Source organism: Peromyscus maniculatus, chromosome 8, assembly GCF_049852395.1.
Source record: "Peromyscus maniculatus bairdii isolate BWxNUB_F1_BW_parent chromosome 8, HU_Pman_BW_mat_3.1, whole genome shotgun sequence".
Taxonomy (NCBI): domain Eukaryota; kingdom Metazoa; phylum Chordata; class Mammalia; order Rodentia; family Cricetidae; genus Peromyscus; species Peromyscus maniculatus.
This window is the reverse complement of record NC_134859.1, coordinates 43122195-43139609: the sequence shown is the minus strand read 5'-3', so window position 1 is coordinate 43139609 and position 17415 is coordinate 43122195. Positions and strand designations below refer to the sequence as shown.

At 48.6% G+C, this 17415-nt stretch overlaps 1 protein-coding gene across 3 annotated transcripts; it reads right to left on the bottom strand.

Annotated features, from left to right (window-relative positions):
• Positions 1 to 3384: 3384 nt before the first annotated feature.
• Btnl10 (Butyrophilin-like protein 10) lies at positions 3385 to 17150 on the bottom strand. 3 transcript variants are annotated; one of them, XM_076542414.1, is made up of 7 exons: positions 16780 to 17150; positions 16618 to 16682; positions 15875 to 15961; positions 15349 to 15702; positions 14301 to 14582; positions 11846 to 12025; positions 3385 to 10859 (listed from the first exon to the last, which is right to left on the bottom strand). In XM_076542414.1, exons 1-7 carry the CDS (start codon positions 17013 to 17015, stop codon positions 10297 to 10299), a joined length of 1767 nt encoding a protein of 588 aa, XP_076398529.1. In that variant the 5' UTR covers positions 17016 to 17150; the 3' UTR covers positions 3385 to 10296. The 3 variants fall into 3 exon arrangements, with proteins under 3 accessions (XP_076398529.1, XP_076398530.1, XP_015845140.1); XM_076542415.1 differs by having other exon boundaries at positions 16614 to 16682; positions 16780 to 16792; XM_015989654.3 differs by lacking the exon at positions 16780 to 17150 and having other exon boundaries at positions 15875 to 15964; positions 16614 to 16675.
• Positions 17151 to 17415: the final 265 nt, after the last annotated feature.

The following is a 17415-nucleotide window of genomic DNA, read 5'->3' as shown; positions in this document are numbered from 1 at the left end:
AGATTTTAGCATTGGTCTAGAAAACCATATGACCTTGTCTACAACCCCGATGGACATGCCCCAGAGACTCCCTCTTTCCTGTCCCTGTGACTCCCAGCAGACCAACTGGACATGTGAAGTGCAGTCTTAAGTTGAGAAAGCCTCCTTTGCATCATAGCTCTGCTTGCCGGAAAACCTGCAATCCACACATACTATCAACAGCACCCGAAGTGACTGCCACATAGGACACTTCCCCATGCCCACCATAACCCTGGTCCACTCTAGAATTTGAACCTCTGAGCACCTCAGCACCAGGACCCACCAGATCCTTCACTGGCCCCTTCTCCCTGGAGGGGGATCCACCAGTCCTCTGGGTCCCTCCTGCACTGGCCAGCTTTGTCGTCTTTCCCCATCGCGCCATTGATGGAGTTGAGTCAGGTTTGGTGGCAGAATCCGTATCTAGTGAGGCCTACTTCCTAGTTCATAGATGTCTTGTGTTTTCACAGGGAAGAAAGAACAAAAGATCTCTAGGAGGTGGATCTCTGAATTCGAGGCCAGCCTGGTCTGCAGAGAGTGTTCTAGGACAGCCAGGACTACACAGAGAAACCCTGTCTCAAAAAACAACAAAAAGGTCTCTAGGACCTTATAGAACACTTCTCCTATTTGTGAGGCTCCACCCTTTTTACCAATCATCTCCCAAGGTCTCACCTTCCTAATGCTACCATTGGAGGAGATTTCACAGTGACACAGCAGAAGCCAAGGTCAGACTCCCAAAGACACCCACACTCTACTCCCCATCTTTACTGCTGGCTCAGTGTCAGCTCTCAGGAGTTTGAGACTTAGAGGCACAGTGACCCAAGGACATTCCTTCCCAGGTCTTCAAGGTAGTGTATACTCTGCTTACCACATTGTTACAAGACAGGCCACCATAGTTCCTTTGCTAGGGAGGTGGAAGATCATGGAGGGTAGAGCCCATGAAATGTGATGAACTGGATAGGTTTTACATGAGGGGCTTCAAGGTACCATGGTAAATGAAAACCAGCCAGATTGAAGTATACACATGGTCTATACAGATGTGTCCATCCTTCTGACATTTGTCTACAAAGGTAAGTACAGTGGGTGGTATGCTGCATTGTTTTGATAGATATCCTTTGTCTGCACCTAATCCATTGGCTACAGGTTGGATATTCTGAGAGACCATGTCAGGCAGGCATCATGGAATCCGAAGGACCGGTTGCCTATGGGATTGGAAATGGAAAAAGATTGGGATGTGGGGAATGAAGAGAATACCAACTTTCAAAAAATATTGAGCATGGTGGGACATCCCTTTAATCCCAGCACTTGGGAGGCAGAGGCAGACTGAAACTGTGAGTTTGAGGCCAGCCTGGTCTGCCTAGCTAAAGTTCCAGGCCAGGCAAGGCTATATAGTGAGACCCTGTCTCAAAAAGAAAGAAAGCAAGCAAGCCACACCCAGGAAACTGAGGCAGGGTGATTGTCATGAGTTTAGTGGCTACTTGGAAAAATCTTGTGAATTCCCCCACCCCATATACCAAAAGCAGGGAGGAGCAGCAGGTATTTTTTTTTTTTTTTTGCTAGGGCCTTCCCCATATGGAAAAACAGCCAGGATTAAGGCCGACTTCAGACAGACCTTGCTTGGTTTTTCTGCAGTAGTACTATCATGCTGAGTAGAGTTGGTGAAGAGCCTTACAAGTAGTGTGCATACTAGAAAACAGGCCAATACAGTGGATTAATAAAGAGGACGTGTCCTCAGTGCCTGTCCACGGGGCGGTGCTCAGGTACCTGTGCGAGTCCTCATCTAACCTGCGTACAACATCTAGTGTTCTATAAACCACCTTTAGATTACTTCTAATGTCTAATAGAACCCATACTATGAACTAGTTTATATAGTTTGGGGGAAATGGTGAGGTCAAAAGTATAGGATATGCTTTAGATAAGGGACATGTATGTGTGTGTGTGTGTTTCTGGTATTTTTTTTTTTCTCTCTCTAATTGAATCCACAGATGTGGAGCCCATGAACAGGCCAACTGTATTCCAACATGCAAGTCATTTAGTTGGGCCTTGATCCAGGGCTTCTCTGGCAGCAACCCCCTGCAGACTGCAGCTGAAATTCTTGACTCCCTTTGGGGACTTCTTGTGAGGTTCTGGGTGAAACCTCAGGCATTTCTTCCCCAGTGAAAAGTGGCTGTGGCTCTAAGGTCTGCCCTCATCACCATAGTTAAGTGAGGGCTGGCTGCACCTGTCCACAGGGAGCTCAGTTCAAAGGCCATTCTCACATCCACCTCATTTTCTCAAGCAAAGGCCCCCGAAAAACCAGAAGATAGCTAAAAGTCCTGGGAAAGGGACTCTTTCATGAGCTCTGTGCCACTTGATGTCCACATGAGGTGCTTTATTTCCATAAGAGAATTTTGACTTGGAGATAGATAATTGAGCTGAAACAAAGATTCTCTGTTTAACTGTCATTCATGAAAATGTGTACTGTTAAGGAATTTCTAGGAGACAAACAAGGCTGTACTGGCTTTAGAAGCAAAAATAGTAGCTGAAACACCACCATTGATACAGCACACAAGCCAACCAGGATTAAACTCACAACACAAGTAGTCTGGTTTTTTAGCAAGATTGCATTTGGGGGGCTTGTGGGGCGCAAGCAAGGGCAGGCACACATGTGCTGTAATAGCTGCAAGGGATGCTTGGACAGGCTGCCCCAAGGATCGGGCATGAGCTGTGGGGTTGCAGCAGGATAAGTATTTGTTTCCCCCCTTTGCACAGGCAGCACCTGAGTCCCTGTGGTTCCGTTCATAAATGGTATTCTGATGACTGGGTTCTGAAATTCCATTCCTTGGCCTCAGTCCTACAACCTGAAAGGACATGAGCAAATCTCAGGATACGCTGCCCTGGGTTGTTTCACTTTGAACTCGTGGTCCCCACCAAGCTGAAAGTGCAAAGAGGCTGTCTCCGTTTTCCGGCCAGAGGAAGAGGTTCCTGGGTGTATGGTAGCCTCTGATTACAGACCGAAGGTCAATGCCATGCTCAGTCAATCATCAAGGGTCTTGCCTCCCATCCATTGCTAAGGCCTGCTTTACCTTTCCTAAATACAGGTCGGCTCCCCACCCTGCCCGTTATATACACTCCTAAATCTTATTAGTACGTGTCATGAGGCCAGGGGCACTCCTCCTCTGTGGACAGCTGTCCCCAAAGAGGAAAAGCAAGGATCTCCGAGGGAAGGAAGAAGATAAATGCCTGGAAAACATCACTCTCATAGAATTCTGGTCATATGCAAATGAGGTGACTTCCTGAGCTCTTCTGATTGGACAAGTCTCCACAGAGCAGCCAATGGGGCTTTCGGGTTACCTTGCGTGCCCGAGGGTCCGACCGTTTGTCAGAGCCCGAGAGTTAATGCTGTAAGCCGTTTGTTCTGATGGTCTGCTTCCTGCCTTTGTCTCCGCCTACGTGGACCACGAGAACCTTGCTCCCTTACAGCCTGCCCAACCTCCCAACGCGCTTAGGGCTTTGGTGACTCAGGTGTTGCTGCGGTTCTGCCCCTCCAGCGCGGAGGTCCCTGAGCCGCGGAGCTGACAGTGTCTAGCTCCGCACTCAGCAATGCAGGGACGGCCACAAGGCTGCCAGCTACAGAGGTTTTGTCCACCCTCAGGGCCCGTCAGTGAATACCAAAGCCTCTTTTCAGAACTAACCGGAATCGCTGGGTAGCTTAACGGACAATCTTTAATGGACTCCTGACCTTATAGCCATTTCTACATGGGCCGGAGTGGGGAATCTCCCTCTGGTGGCCTGGCAGAGGTATTACTAGTGCGGCACGCTACACCCAGCAGCTGCGGTTCATTCAAACCGTTCTTGGATTCTAAACAGGTTCAGCTCGCTTGATGATTCAGTGGGGGAGGCACTGCCCCTAGCTTTGACCCCAGGACTTAGGTCAGCCAGTACTACAAAGTGAGACCCTGTCTCAAACGAATTTTAAAAAATCGTATTGAGATGTTGACAGTGACAAGCCAATTAATTGCCTAGGTCCCCCTTCCTCCCACACCACCTCCTTTACTGTACTTGTCAAGCTGTATTTACTACTGGTCAGCTCCAGCACTTACCTACCCATCTACACATTTGATATAGCTCCTAAGTGCTTCAAAATTAGTTTTCCCCCGACCGTTGATACACGTCGAAAGTGCAATAATTTGAAAAGGCATACTTTTAATCTACATTTGGGTTTGGCTTTGACTCCTTTTCAAGGCCAACATCCAATTTTCTGGGCAATACACACTTTCCAGGTGTAGGGGGGTCTCATGGACTAAAGCCACACCCCACTTGAGGCTTTGTCCACCTCCTTCGGGGTTATCTATGGATATAAAATGTGGTGGACCATGACCTCACTGCTTGAACAGAGCCCAAGTTCCCTGACCCCCAAATAACCAACAGGGCCTGAAAGCACAATGGCGGTTCATCACCTGGGCCAAGGCAGGCCAATCCCAGCAGGGCGGGGTTCCCTGATTTAAGTCCTAGGTTAACCGTCCCAGCTTCCACCAAGAGCAAAGGTAAACATGGAGGCCCCACAAGTGCTTGGCTGAACACCGCCTCTTCAATCTGGTGCCCTCCTTGGGGAAAGTTATACTACCATGATTCCATTGCTATTTCATTTACATCTGCATTAGGAAAAAACAAAACATGGTGGACAGTTGGCTCTGCGTACTAACACTGATACTTACTCTTGATGAAGGTATCTGAGTTGTAGCCCATTTCCAGCCATTTGCAAAGTTTCAGGAAGATTGAGAGAGACTGAAGCAAACAGCCTGCCGCTTTTCACCCGCACCTAAAGTTCTTAGAAATGTTACAGAAATCTCAATATTTCCATGTAGACTGTGGCCATTATTTTTGAGACTATTTTGACTGTGGTTCATAGCTAGTCACGGAAGAGCTAAGAGCTAAGCGTTAAGGGTGCTGGCTGCTCTTCGGAGGACCAGGATTTTGGTTTGTGACACTCTCGTCAGGCTTCACAAGTCTGTAACTCCAGCTCCGGGGGTTCCAGCGCCCTCTTCTGGCCTCTGTGAGCACTACATGCACATGGTGCACAAAACATCTTAGCTCAATGAATTGGTGACAACAGAAAAAAATAGAGCCTGGATGATGAGTATAGACATATATGAACAAAAATGACCAAAATGTGCTTATATCTTAGCAATACTCACAATAACTTTGAATAGTATTCCGCTTCCCATCAGACTTCATTAACAGAAGTTTATGAAGCTCTAGGTAAGTCATTCTGGAGATCACACCAACAACTAAGACATCTTTCATTTTTAATTACATTTTTTTTATTTTTGGTGCATGCACCATGGGCAAGCATGTGGAGGTCAGAGGAAAACTCTTGGGATTGAGTCCTCTCCTTCTCTGACTAGGGTCCCAGAGACTGAACTCAGGTCATCAGGCTTGGTGACAAGCACCTTTACCCACCCACCCGTCTTGACAGTCCATCCTTGGGTCTTTAAACACATGCTTTCCCTAGCTTACCGTGGGCACAATGGTTTTACTCATGGTTCTCCCGAGAATGAGAAAATCCATTAGAATCTTCCTCACATGGTTGCTGCCCATGCCAGTAAATCATAGAGACATGAAGGGGGACATGAAAAAGACACCATAAGCATGTAGGGGAGCGGGTGGTCAGAACAGTCTTAAAATGAGTGACTCCTAAAATGTGGGCTAAGTGGTGCTCAGTTCCTGTTTTCCTTTGTCAGTGATCAAACCAGACAGTGAAGGGTAAGCACAAGTTTTAAGCAGGAAGGTGACGTCCCAGGAGGGAAAGACTTGGGGGACCTGAACTCTACCTAGATGTATACAGAAGTCACTGGGCATTTTAATGGGAGAATTGGAGGTTGTTGAGAAAGCTCAGCTGGTAAAAGCACTCACTACCAAGCCTGACTACTTGAGTGAGTTCAGTCCTGGGAACCCACATTGTGGAAGGAGAGAACCAATTCCCACAACTTGTCCTCTGACCTTCACGTGTGCCACAGTGTATACGCATTCGATTTAGCACACACACATGCACACAAAATGTAATTAAGGGAAAATATGGGAGTGGAATGGGGAAGGACTTCACAGTGACAGAATAGAGGAAGGTCCCCTTGGGAGTCCCCTGGGCTTGTTCACCGACATTTAGAGATAGACTCCTACCTTTCCATGAAGCCTGGGCGAACCAGCCATGGTGGTTAATGTCCCAGCAGGATTCAACAAAGTGATGCCTAGTGACTTGGTAACATACTATTTCTGGGAGTCTCCATGACAGTGCACTAAAGAAATTATCAATGGCTAAAGAAGAACCCTGCTCACCAATGTGGATGTCCACGTTGGAGCAAGGGACAGCAGGCAGGAGATCGTGAGCAAAAAGCTCAATCCTAAACTAATACTGGCACTCCCAAGGCTGAGGCAGAAGCTGAGTTTCAGTCCAGCCTGGTTATCCTGTCTCATAAAAAATCAACATGAAGCTGAAATCAGCCTCCCTGTTCAGTGGCTGGATTAGTTAATTTTCAGTTCCTGTGATAAAGTATCATTGTTGTACCCAGAGTCCCCCAAAGACCACCAAGAGACCAAATCCAATGCAAAAGCAAAGAGTCTTTTTATTGTTTTGAGTTAACTCGGGCCTTTCTGTCTGTCTGACAAAGCTGTGACAATATCATGACCAAAAGCAACTTGAGGAGGAAAAGATTTCAGCTTGCGTCTGGAAGAGAAATCAGGGCAGAGACCCGGAGGCAGGAACTGAAGCAGAAGCCATGAGTGAACACTGCTCACTAGATTCCTCGGCCTGCTTTCTTATGGCACCCCGGACCACCTGCTCAGGCATGGCACCACCCACTGGGCCCTCCCACATACATCAATGAAAATCCTCTACAACAACAGTTCTCAACACGTGGGTCTTGACCCCTCTGTGGTCACTTATCACATGTCCTACATGTCAGATATACTTACATTACAATTCATAACCATAGCAAAATTACAGTTATGAAGTAGCAACAAAATAATCTTATGGTCGGGGGTCACCACAATGTGAGGAACTGCAGTAAAGGGTTGCAGTGTTAGGAAGGTTGAGAACCACTGCTCTACATTCTCTACAGTCTGACAGGCAATCTGAGGAAAGCAGTTCCTCATCTGGGTCCCTCTTCCCATAACAACTCTAGCTGTGTCAAGTTGACAACTTGACACAAAACAACAAACCCAGACAGAGGAGGAGAGACAACTGGAGGGTGTAGAGGGGGCAGCCACTTGGGGTTCATCAGTTTGTCTTCCCATGTGCTCTCCAAAAATGTCAGCCAAGAAACATTTTACGTTTCCCAGCTACAGGTGTTTGGTTGTGACAATAGGAAATGAACTAATGCAGAAGTAAAGAAAGACAAGAAAATGATAGTATGATTCCATTTATTTTAAATTCCAGAACAGGTAAAAGTTCATCATGTAGATGTGCCCAAGAGGACAAAAGAAAAGGAAAGTTCTCAACTCAATGGTATCAGTAATGCTCCACACTTTAAACGGACTGACTTCAAATTAAGTCCAAAAATGAGAGAGGGGAAATCAGAACAAAAACTCATAGGTCAGTGGCTACCTATAGTGCAATCATCTGTGTGGATCAAGTTCTAAAATATCCAGAGGAATTTTAGTGGCAAAAGACTCTGATCTCTTGATGGCACTGCTTTATACTTGTACAAAGTACTGATTGTACACTTTAACCAATGTTCACCATGTTGCACCCTTCAAACAAGAAAGCTTGAGGCTGGAGAGATGGTTTAGCAATCAAGAGGACCTGCTACTCCATCATAAGAACAGGAGTGCTGATTCCAGCCCCTGTGTGGGGCAGTTCACAAGTGCCTTAACTGCAGCTCCAAGGTACCCAGTGCCCTATTCTAGCCTCTGCAGGTACACACACACACACACACACACACACACACACACACACACACACACACACGAAGACAGACACATTTTTTTTAATGAGACATGGTTTCCCTGTGTAGCCCTAGCTGTCCTGGAACTCACTCTGTAGACCAGGCTGGCCTCAAACTCGGGTATCTGCCTGCCTTTGGCTCCCTAGTGCTGGGATTGAAGGCATGGACCACCTTCTGGTGTGCAGACATATATTCAAACAAAACACCCATATACATAAAATACATAGATAAATCCTTAAAAAAACAAAACAAACAAACAAACAAAAAAACATAGCTGGGCAGTGGTGGCTCATGCCTTTAACCCAGCACTCAGGAGGCAGAGGGTTATAAATGCCAGCCTCTCTCCAAAGTCCAGCTCAGGAGCCACCTGTGCTTGTGACATATCCTTGCTACTCCACAGACAGACTAACCACGGCTGTGCTCTTGACTGTGAACCCTAAACACTAGGTGTTCTTTAGCTGTGTCTGAGGACCTTGTCTCTCTGAAACACGAATAACTGTGACAGCCCTTATGGACAATGATCTCCTCCTTCTGAGGAGGCATTCCAATGTAAAAGGGTATGCCCACCACTCAGCCAGTATGGTAGGTTGAGTGTCCCCCCAGAAATGCGGGAGTCCAAACCCCACACACCTGTGACTAGGATCATTTGGAGAAAGGGGTCTTTGCAGATGCAATCAAGTTACAAAAGGGTGGAGTCAGCCTGTGTTAAAGTGGGCTCTGACATGGGTAAGTGTGCCTAAGAGAAAGATTTTAAAGAGAAACACAGAGAGGCTCTGGCCAGACTGTGACAGGGGGAGCATGCTCCTGCCCGCCAAGGAGGGCTAGACGCCACCACACACTGGGAGGGAGGCCTGGAGTAGATTTCCCAAGGCTTCCCAGAGAAGCCAACCCTGCCAACACTTCAGTTCAATTTCTGGTCTCCAGAGGAGGGAAGAGTCCTTCATGGCTTTTAGGCCAGAGCACTTAACCTTAAGTCCCAGTCTCCCTGGAGCAGAATCCTGAATGCCACATAGATCCCACCAACAGATCCCTGCTTGGGTCTGGGGGACAGTGTGACTCTGTGTTTCTCTTGGGGCTTCCAGCCTCACAGCACTGGACAGACTGCATTTTCTCAGCACCCTTGGAACAAGCGGAGCAGCACCCCAGTCCCTGGGCTCTGCTCTCCCTTCTGCCCGAAGTCTCGGAGTGGAAGAACCTCAGGTAGCCGAGAGCTGGTTCCCGTGGTCTAGCTTTATCTCCTGTGTTCCCAAGTGTCCATTAGCACCCCGCTTCTTTTCTCTGTCAATACTGTCCTCGCTGGACTCTGACCAAAGCCTTAGCAATCTTCAGATCTTTGCCTTTGTGTGGCTGGAAACTAGTCTGTCATAGTGAGGGAGGGAGGGAGGAGAGAGAGAGAGAGAGAGAGAGAGAGAGAGAGAGAGAGAGAGAGAGAGAGAGAGATTGATTTAAGGTAGAAAGAGATTGGAGGAGTGGGAAAAGAGAGAGAAGGGAGAAGGCTGGAGAGATGCTTCTAGGACCAAGAACCCTGGCTGCTCTTGCAAAACTCAAAACCTGAGTTTTGTTCCTCATCTGTCAGCTCCCAACTGTTATAACTACAGTTCCAGGACACACACACACACACACACACACACACACACACACACACACACACACACCATTAAAAATAAAAATCATTTAACAGGAAGAAAGAGAAGGGAGAAGGTGGGGAGGAGGGAGAGGAAGGCAGGGAGGAAGGAAAAAGAAAGATGAACAAGATGGAGGAAGAGTGAGGAAGAGGAGGGTAAGATCCAGTTATCACACAGCCAGAGCACAACCCACCACTGAGCTGGGCATTCCACACATGCCTCTAAGAACACGACAAAAACAGCCCTGCTGTGCTTATTGTATAGTCTTCCTCGCTGAGGGAGGCCAGCCATAACAAAGTACCTCAGCACAGGAGAGTCACGCGATTCTCACTCGGCAGGAACCACTTTCTAAGTCCCAGAAGCTAGACATCGGAGATGCTGCTGGTCTCCTTAGCTAGTGAGTGGCACCTCTCTGAGTCCCCACAGGGTATGTATGTGTCCTGATCTCCCCCTCTTTTAAGAACACCAGCTTTATGGGGCTAAGGTACATCAATGTCTTTCTTTAACCTTACCCTCTTTCAATGCCTCATCTCCAAACTACAACACCTTCAGAAATCCTGGGCTGGGTGTGGTGTCAGCATTCAGCACAGAAATTTGGCAAAGGCAGCATATCTAACCCCTGGTATCTTGCCTTATTTCTACACAGGAATGCAATAAATAGTACCAGGAGCCAGGGTGGACAAGAAGGCAGGAGCCTCTCTTTCCTAGGGATGTCTCGGGAATCCCCAGGGAGATCAAGGACCTCCAGAGGATTCTGTGTCTTCTTCTGCCTCTCTGACCACTGAGCAGATGGTTAGGGGTCTGGGGTCATGGGTCCAGAGGCAGAAGAATGGCTGTAAGGGACCAGAAAAAGACAGCCCAGAGAACACATAGATCTGGGAGCCGTCGGCTGCATTGTGAAAGGAGATTTCTCCTGCCTCAAAGTCTAAGAAGATACCCACACGCCAGAGGGGTTGCGGAGGAGACAGGCGGGTCCTGGGGTAGGAGAGGGCCTGGAGTTTCTTCTTGTAAAACTCCAGTGCCCAGAGGCCATGCTGAGGTGACTTGGGGATCCTTCCTTCCCGTCCCAAACTTTCCAGACACACACCCAGAATCCAGGCCCGCCTGCCCCCGACCTCTACTTCCCAGTAATGTCTCCCTGCATCAAACCGCTCTTGGGCCAGGATGCAGGGGTCTTGGTCAAATCTTTTGGAACTGGGAGACAAGTCCTGGTCAAATAACAACCGCTTCACACTTTTCCGGTCTTCAGACACCATGAGTTTGGGGCTCCCGGTTTCAGGGTCCAGGGACAGGCTGGCTGTGGAGACAGAAAAAGTATCAGACGTGGGGGCTTTTGCTGTCTTGGCCCTGCATGGATGAGGGAGCCAAGGTTTGTCTCCTACATGAAGGTTTCCCTTCTACTTCTAGAGATCTGTTACTGTCCCCATTGTCCCCATTTAAACTGTTTTTTGTTATTCCTCCAAGCAGCGAGAGAGGGAGGAACACAAGATTCTTGAGGAGGTGTGAGCACAGCCCGAGATGGCTCCCACTGTGTACTAAACTCAGCTCAGAGGCCCAGGCTCTGTGTGGAAGAGACAGAGACAGAGAAACTGACACAGACACAGAGCCCACCTCCAGCAGACAGAAGACTTGAAATTTCCCACCCACACCCCATAGCCAGTACTCCAGATGCGGGCTTTTCTGTGGGCTGCGTGTGATTGGCACGTATCCTCAAGGTTTGCTGGTTAGAAGCCTGGCCCTCAGTGTGAACAGTGGGAGGTGGGGGAGCTCTTAAGAGGTGGCGCCTCCTCTGAGGTAATGACCTCATGGGAACATCTTTAGTTCTCTGGGGACCCTGGCTGGTTCCCATGTGACCTTGATCCCCAAATCTTTTGCTTATTCTGTCTTGCTATCTACCATAATTTGACACAGCCCTCACCACATGGACCACCTGATCTTGGACATTTAGACACCCAAATGAGAGCTAAATAAACATTCCTTTACACATGACCGAGCCTCAGGCATTTTGTTTCAGTAGTAGAAAAATGACAAGCCCAAGCTTCCAGCTCCTGTCTATTCATTTCCCTGAAAGAGGCCCTGTAGACTGCCCAGAGTTATCTTGTGAAGAATAACTGAGCAAGGAATCTCTCAGTGATGAAGGGTTTCCTCTGGGTGGGTTGTGGTTGGGAAATTCCAGAGCCAAAATCCCCACTGGTCATTCCATTCCTGCTGTGTTGGATGATACAAGCCTCGGGCCAGAGTTTGACATCCAGGTCCCTGGTGTGAGGGTCAGGGCTCACTCACCGTGGGAGGGCTCAGCCTCAGCACTGGTTCCTGTTTCCGCTTCTTCTTCCTCACTTTTATCCTCTTTGTGCGACCTCCCAAAGGCACAGGCAATTGCTGCTGTGACAAGCCCCAGTGCCGTGAGGATCAGAGGCAGAGCTGGTCCCCTCTCCGTGGACGGAGGCCTTCTGAACAGGGCAGCTAAGAGGATTCCAGGGCATCAAGAATAACAGGACTGTCTTTGCTACACACACACACACACACACACACACACACACACACACACACACACACACACTACAACATTCCAGACTCAAGGGACACAGTATTCACAGACCTTTCTAAAAAAGGTTCAGAAAAAAATGAGATCTCTTCTGATACACAGTGCTATAGCCTGCCTGTTGGTGTCCCCCAAAACATTGAAATCCCAGCCTCTTAGAGGATGGTGCAGGTAGGCTGTGGGAGGTAGGGAAGTCCTAAGGGTGGGGCTTCATTACCAGGATCAATGCCCTTATAAAAAGTACCTCAGAGAGGTCCTGGCCCTTCCCCCACACAAAGACATTGCAAGAAGATCTTTGTACTATGGAACAGCCCTCACCAGACACAGAACCTGCCTACCCTGACCATGGGCTTCCATTGTCTGTCTGGGACTGCTAACAACACACACCTGTCCATGGCCCAGGAGCCCAGGACAAAGTATGGTATGAGTCGAGGGAGAGTGGACTGAGGAGGTTGCATATGCATGGCCATATGGGTAAGATATAGATATTAGATATGCTATTTGTAGAAAAAGAAAACCAAGTCAATTAAAATGTAGCAAAAGATTCAAAATGTGAATCTGGGCAAGTGGTGCAGAGACTTACTATTTTTGCAAACCATGTAATTTTGCAGAATTAAACTGTAAGTTTAACATCATTTAGAAATAAAACTTCTGTCAGGCATGGTAGCAAATGCCTTTAATTCTAGCACTTAGGAGGCAGAGGCAGGCAGATCTCTGTGAGTTCAAGATCGGCTTGGCCTATATTGTGAGTTCCAGGACAGCCAGGATTACATAGTGATATCCTTTTTCAAAAAGTCAAAAAACACGTTTTTAAAGAAACAAAACTTTAAATGAAAAGCTAAACATATCCTTTAGTAGATAAATAGATAAATTAACTGTTCTAACCAGTAGAATAGTTACTCAGCCCTCAAAATAAATGATTTATTAAGTGTGGTAGTGTGAAAGAGAATGACTCCAGTAGGATCCTGCATTTGAATGCTTGGTCCCTAGTTAGTGGAACTGATCGAGAAGGATTGGGAGATGTGGCCTTTTTTGGAGGAGGTGTGTCGCTGGGGATGGGCTGAGGTTTTCAAAAGCCCACACGAGGCCCAGTGTCTCTCTCTCAGCCTGCAACTTCAGGATCAGATGTGAGCTCTCAGCTGCTTCTCCAGCACCACGTCTGCCTGCCTGCCACCATGGTGCCTGCCATGTTGACAAAGGACTCACCCTCTGAAATGGTAAACAATTAAATGCCTTTTTTTTTTCTGTAAGATGTCTTGGTCATGGTATCTCCTTACAGCAATAGAACAGTAGCTAAGAGATCAGGCAAAGGACAATCACAGAAAACGCTTAAATGCGCATCACTAACGGAAAGAAGCCAGCCTGAGAAGCACGCATTTGGTGTGATTTCAACTATGAAACACTGGAGAAAGGCAAAACCATTCAAAGAAGAAGAAAGGCCAGGGGTCTCCAGGTGCAGGTGGAAGAAAGGGTGTGACTAGGGAGGGTAGGGGACTCGGGGGCGGCATGCAGTACAGGTGGACAGACGCCATTCTCCTATGTCCACATCCCAGAACAGCCAGTACCACGGAGTCCCACATTCTTGCTCACCCTGGTGGGTCTCTGCCTGTTCATCCCTGTGACATTCCCTTTCTGGATTTTTATACATGGGAGAGTTATGGCTATGAGATGAACTATGTAGAAAATCCAGGGGCTGGGGAGACATTTCAGTGGTTAAGAGCGTGGCTGCCCTTCCAGAGGACCCAGGTCCCATTTTCAGTACCCACGTGGTGGCTCACAATCTTCTGTAACTCCAGTTCCAAGGGAACTGCACACACACAGTACACTTACACACACTCAGTGAAACACTCATACACATAAGATAAGAGAAATAGCTTTTTTTTAAAGAAAAGATAATCTATGCGCTTTTTTGATTAAATTTGCCATGAACTAAAACTTCTCTTTAAAAAAAATTTATTAAAACAACAACAACAACAACCAGTATCAGGATGTAACTTTCTTGCTTCCCTGGTAGATCTCCCTGCAACTCTATCACTGTTTCATCTTGGAAACCGACATCCCCGTGACCCCCTTGGGCAGGCTGCAGGCAGGGTCTTCCCTGGCTCTGCCCCCACAGCTTTCTCCAAACATCCCTGGTGCTCAGGGCCTGGACTCCTATGCTAGTGGCTTTGATGGCAGAACTGAACAGGTACTCACCAGGCAGGTAAGTCTCAGCCACCTTCTTCTCGGGGAGGAGGGGGTTGGAGATGGAGCAAGTCAGGCCCTCCACAGCCCTGTCCTGGGGAGTCACAGTGGACACCACGGCGAAGAGGCCGGTGCTGGCTGAGGCTGAGAAGTGAGTCTCAGCCGGCACTGGCTCTCCTCTGAGGTCCAGCCACTCCACCTTAGGCTCTGGGAACCAGCCTGATGAGGTACACTCTGCCCGAATGCTTTTGTCCTGGGTGCCAGTCACATGGATTCTGGGTGATGAGCCCAGCCCTGAAGGAAGAGACATCAGCTCAGATCCTGTAACTACAGTTGCTTCCATGAGGGGGCGGGCGTCTTGCAGGTGTTCAGTGGGTTCTGTGACTCTCTCTCTATATCACCCATCTGTGCTGTTACATCACTCATACAGCATTGTGATTCCTAATAAAACAGTCAAGCGAAGCAGGGGAGGGTTAATGGGAAAAACAAAGTTTCCCACTAAGTGTGGGAAAAGGAAGGAGTTGGGGTCTGTGTGACCACAAAGAACAAAGGAAACTTCTCCATGTCCCCAAATAATCTCAGTCTCTTTTTCTGTTTCATCCCCATCTGTTCCAGCCTCTCCCTCCCTGTCTCTCTTCCTGTGTCTCTTTGTTATTTCTCTCTGCGTTCCTGTCTTCCCTCTGTTTTTCTTTGACATTATTTTTCAATCTGTTTCTTGCTCGCTCCGTCTTCCTGTCTCTCTGACTCTCCATCTCAGGCTCTATCTTTCCACATCCCAGCTGTTGCCATGCCTCAACGCCCCCCAGAACCCCCACTCTGTGTGCTCTCTTTCTGGTAGTGTGATGAAGGGAAGGCAGATGGGAAACAGCCCTCTGTTCAGAACTACATCCTGGGGACACGGTGCACAGAGCCTGTGGGAAGAGAGTTTTGCCTTGAAGTAGCTGTCGCCAAAGCTTCTCCAGCTCTAGAACTCGGGGCTCTGGAAGCCACGGTCTGGAATTGGGGCTGGTGCTGACAGAAGCCCCCAAGCGAAAGGAAAGACCCCCACATCAGCCCTCACCTGCCACCTTCAACCACAGGGTGGCCTGGCTGTGGGACGTGTGCTCCTTGAAGACGCAGTGATAAGTCCCGTTATCAGACACGGTGACGTTGCGTATCCTCACAGCGACCTCTCCTCTGACCATGTGGCTGCCGACGAACGTCGTCCTTCCCCTGTAGTCCTCCATCTGCTCTTCATACACATCCTCCCCATCCTTGTGCACATGCACAGCTGGAGAGGGCTGGTCCCTGTACCACCTCAGCTCCATGCCCTCCGCACTGATGTTGGGTGACAGTTTGCAAGGCAACTCTTTGTCTTGCCCAACCAGGGCCAGAAGTGGGTCAGGAGGTCCAAGGACACAGAAATCTGATTTTCCTTAGAGATGCAAACGGAAGGGCTAGGTTAGGTCCCATGCAGGAGGCAGGGGCTCCCCCTGTACCTACTTTCCCCTTTGAGGGCATGAGGGTTCCCCTAGTCTTGAGCCCTAGTTGGAGACCTCAGCTTGACTCTGGGCACCCCCAGGGTCCGGAAGGGGCGGTTGTCCTACCGTTTCCAGCAGGCAGGAGCTGCAGGAAAATGAAGGTGACCAAGAAGCTTGGCAGAGTAGCATCTCCACGGTGTGGCCTTGACATCCCTACTGGGGACAGATAGGATTAGACACACCCCAGACATGATGAAAGAGAGGCTAGGAGTCTAACAGGAGAGAGGAAAAATAGCTTAGGAGAGAAAGCTGCTCATTCACACACGACCTGAGTTCTGAGTCCTAGAGAAGGTGTTGTTTCCCACAGACTCCATCCTCAGGAGTCTGCAGATGGCCCTGTGTGTGAGTGAGCTGCCCCTGACCGCCCACTCTTGGGTGGGTTTTTATCCAAGCCCCTGCCCTTTGCAGGCACATGGAGAAAAACCAGCTCCAATAGGCAAATCTCAAGTCATCAGGATCCTGTAACACCCACCACTGTCCAATTGCCTTGAAAGAACTTCTCCAGCTGGGGTTAGAGGATACAGCTTCCTCTTTGGCAGGGAGGGGTGCCCCTCAAAACGCAGTCATTTAGGGTAGTTAGTATAATCTGTTTAGAGAATAAGTTTTGGAATAAGTTTAGAGAATAAGCAGAGCAGTCAGCCCTAAGAGGTCCTTCCTGGTACAGCCTTAGACTGCCCGTCACATGTAGTATTTCGTGTCGGCAAGGGTGTTTTGGTTCTTGCCTAGGAGTCTCCCTGCCCATTGAGTATGGGGAGAGGTCCAAACTAAAACACTGAAAAGTGCTATTAAAGGAGAAAACGCTTACCTACCTCTGAGCCTGCTGCCTGCTTTCCAGGACGGCTTCTGATGACTCTGAGGGAATTGGTTTGGTTCCCTGAAAATTCCAGGCAGGGCACAATCCAAATGAGCCTGCCTGTCTCCCAGGGGTGATGGGAGGGGGGTGCTAGAAATCGAAGAATAGACAAACTCACCAGCTTCTGTTGAGTCCCGTTACTGCCGTCGGAAAATAACCAGCTCTTACCTTTAGGGAAGTTGCAACAGAGAAAAAAAAAATCTTCCTAAGGGGCACGACCAGCTGTACTGAGCCTAGAAGATAAGGGCACTGGTAACAGGGGATAAGGGCAGGCATGGAGATGAGGGGAGGTGGCCTGCAGGAGGGTGGCAGCTGGGCCAGGTCAGGGCCATCAGGAGCCCAAGGGGATGACATAGACTGTCAGTGCTGGGATCCCAGCCAGTTGTAGGCTCTGGGGATTCAGATAAAGTTCTCTGGTTATTGAGACCTTCGGAGCAGCCACGCCAGCTCCCCTGCTTTTAGGAACGTTGTGATCTTGGTATTGAAAGTAGCCTGATTCTGGCATTGACTACGGAGACTCCTATCCAGAAATCCAGGCCAAATCCTTCCTCATCTCTTCCCTGTCCCCCATCACGGTAAGGTCCTGGACGCTTATACCTGTCATTTGAGTGAGGTACTGGGCCAGGCTAAATTTGTCCCACTCTTCCTTCTTATTGACTTAAAGGTCTGGTGTTCCTGGAAGCTTTGGGTAAGAAAAGAGCTGCCAGGCAGGGCCACCTGGCTCTGTGCAAAAAGGAGTGCTCACTTGAATTCA

Bases quoted from the DNA above. Each gene is read 5' to 3' on its own strand.
- Btnl10 (XM_076542414.1), bottom strand. From the start codon at position 17,015: ATGTCATCCCCTTGGGCTCCTGATGGCCCTGACCTGGCCCAGCTGCCA. The intron at 15,962-16,617 runs GTAGGTAAGCGT...TGTCCCCAGTAG, and splicing joins AGCAGGCAGCAGGCTCAGAG to GGATGTCAAGGCCACACCGT. The intron at 10,860-11,845 runs GTGAGTGAGCCC...CTGTCTCCACAG, and splicing joins TGAGGCTGAGCCCTCCCACG to CCAGCCTGTCCCTGGACCCT.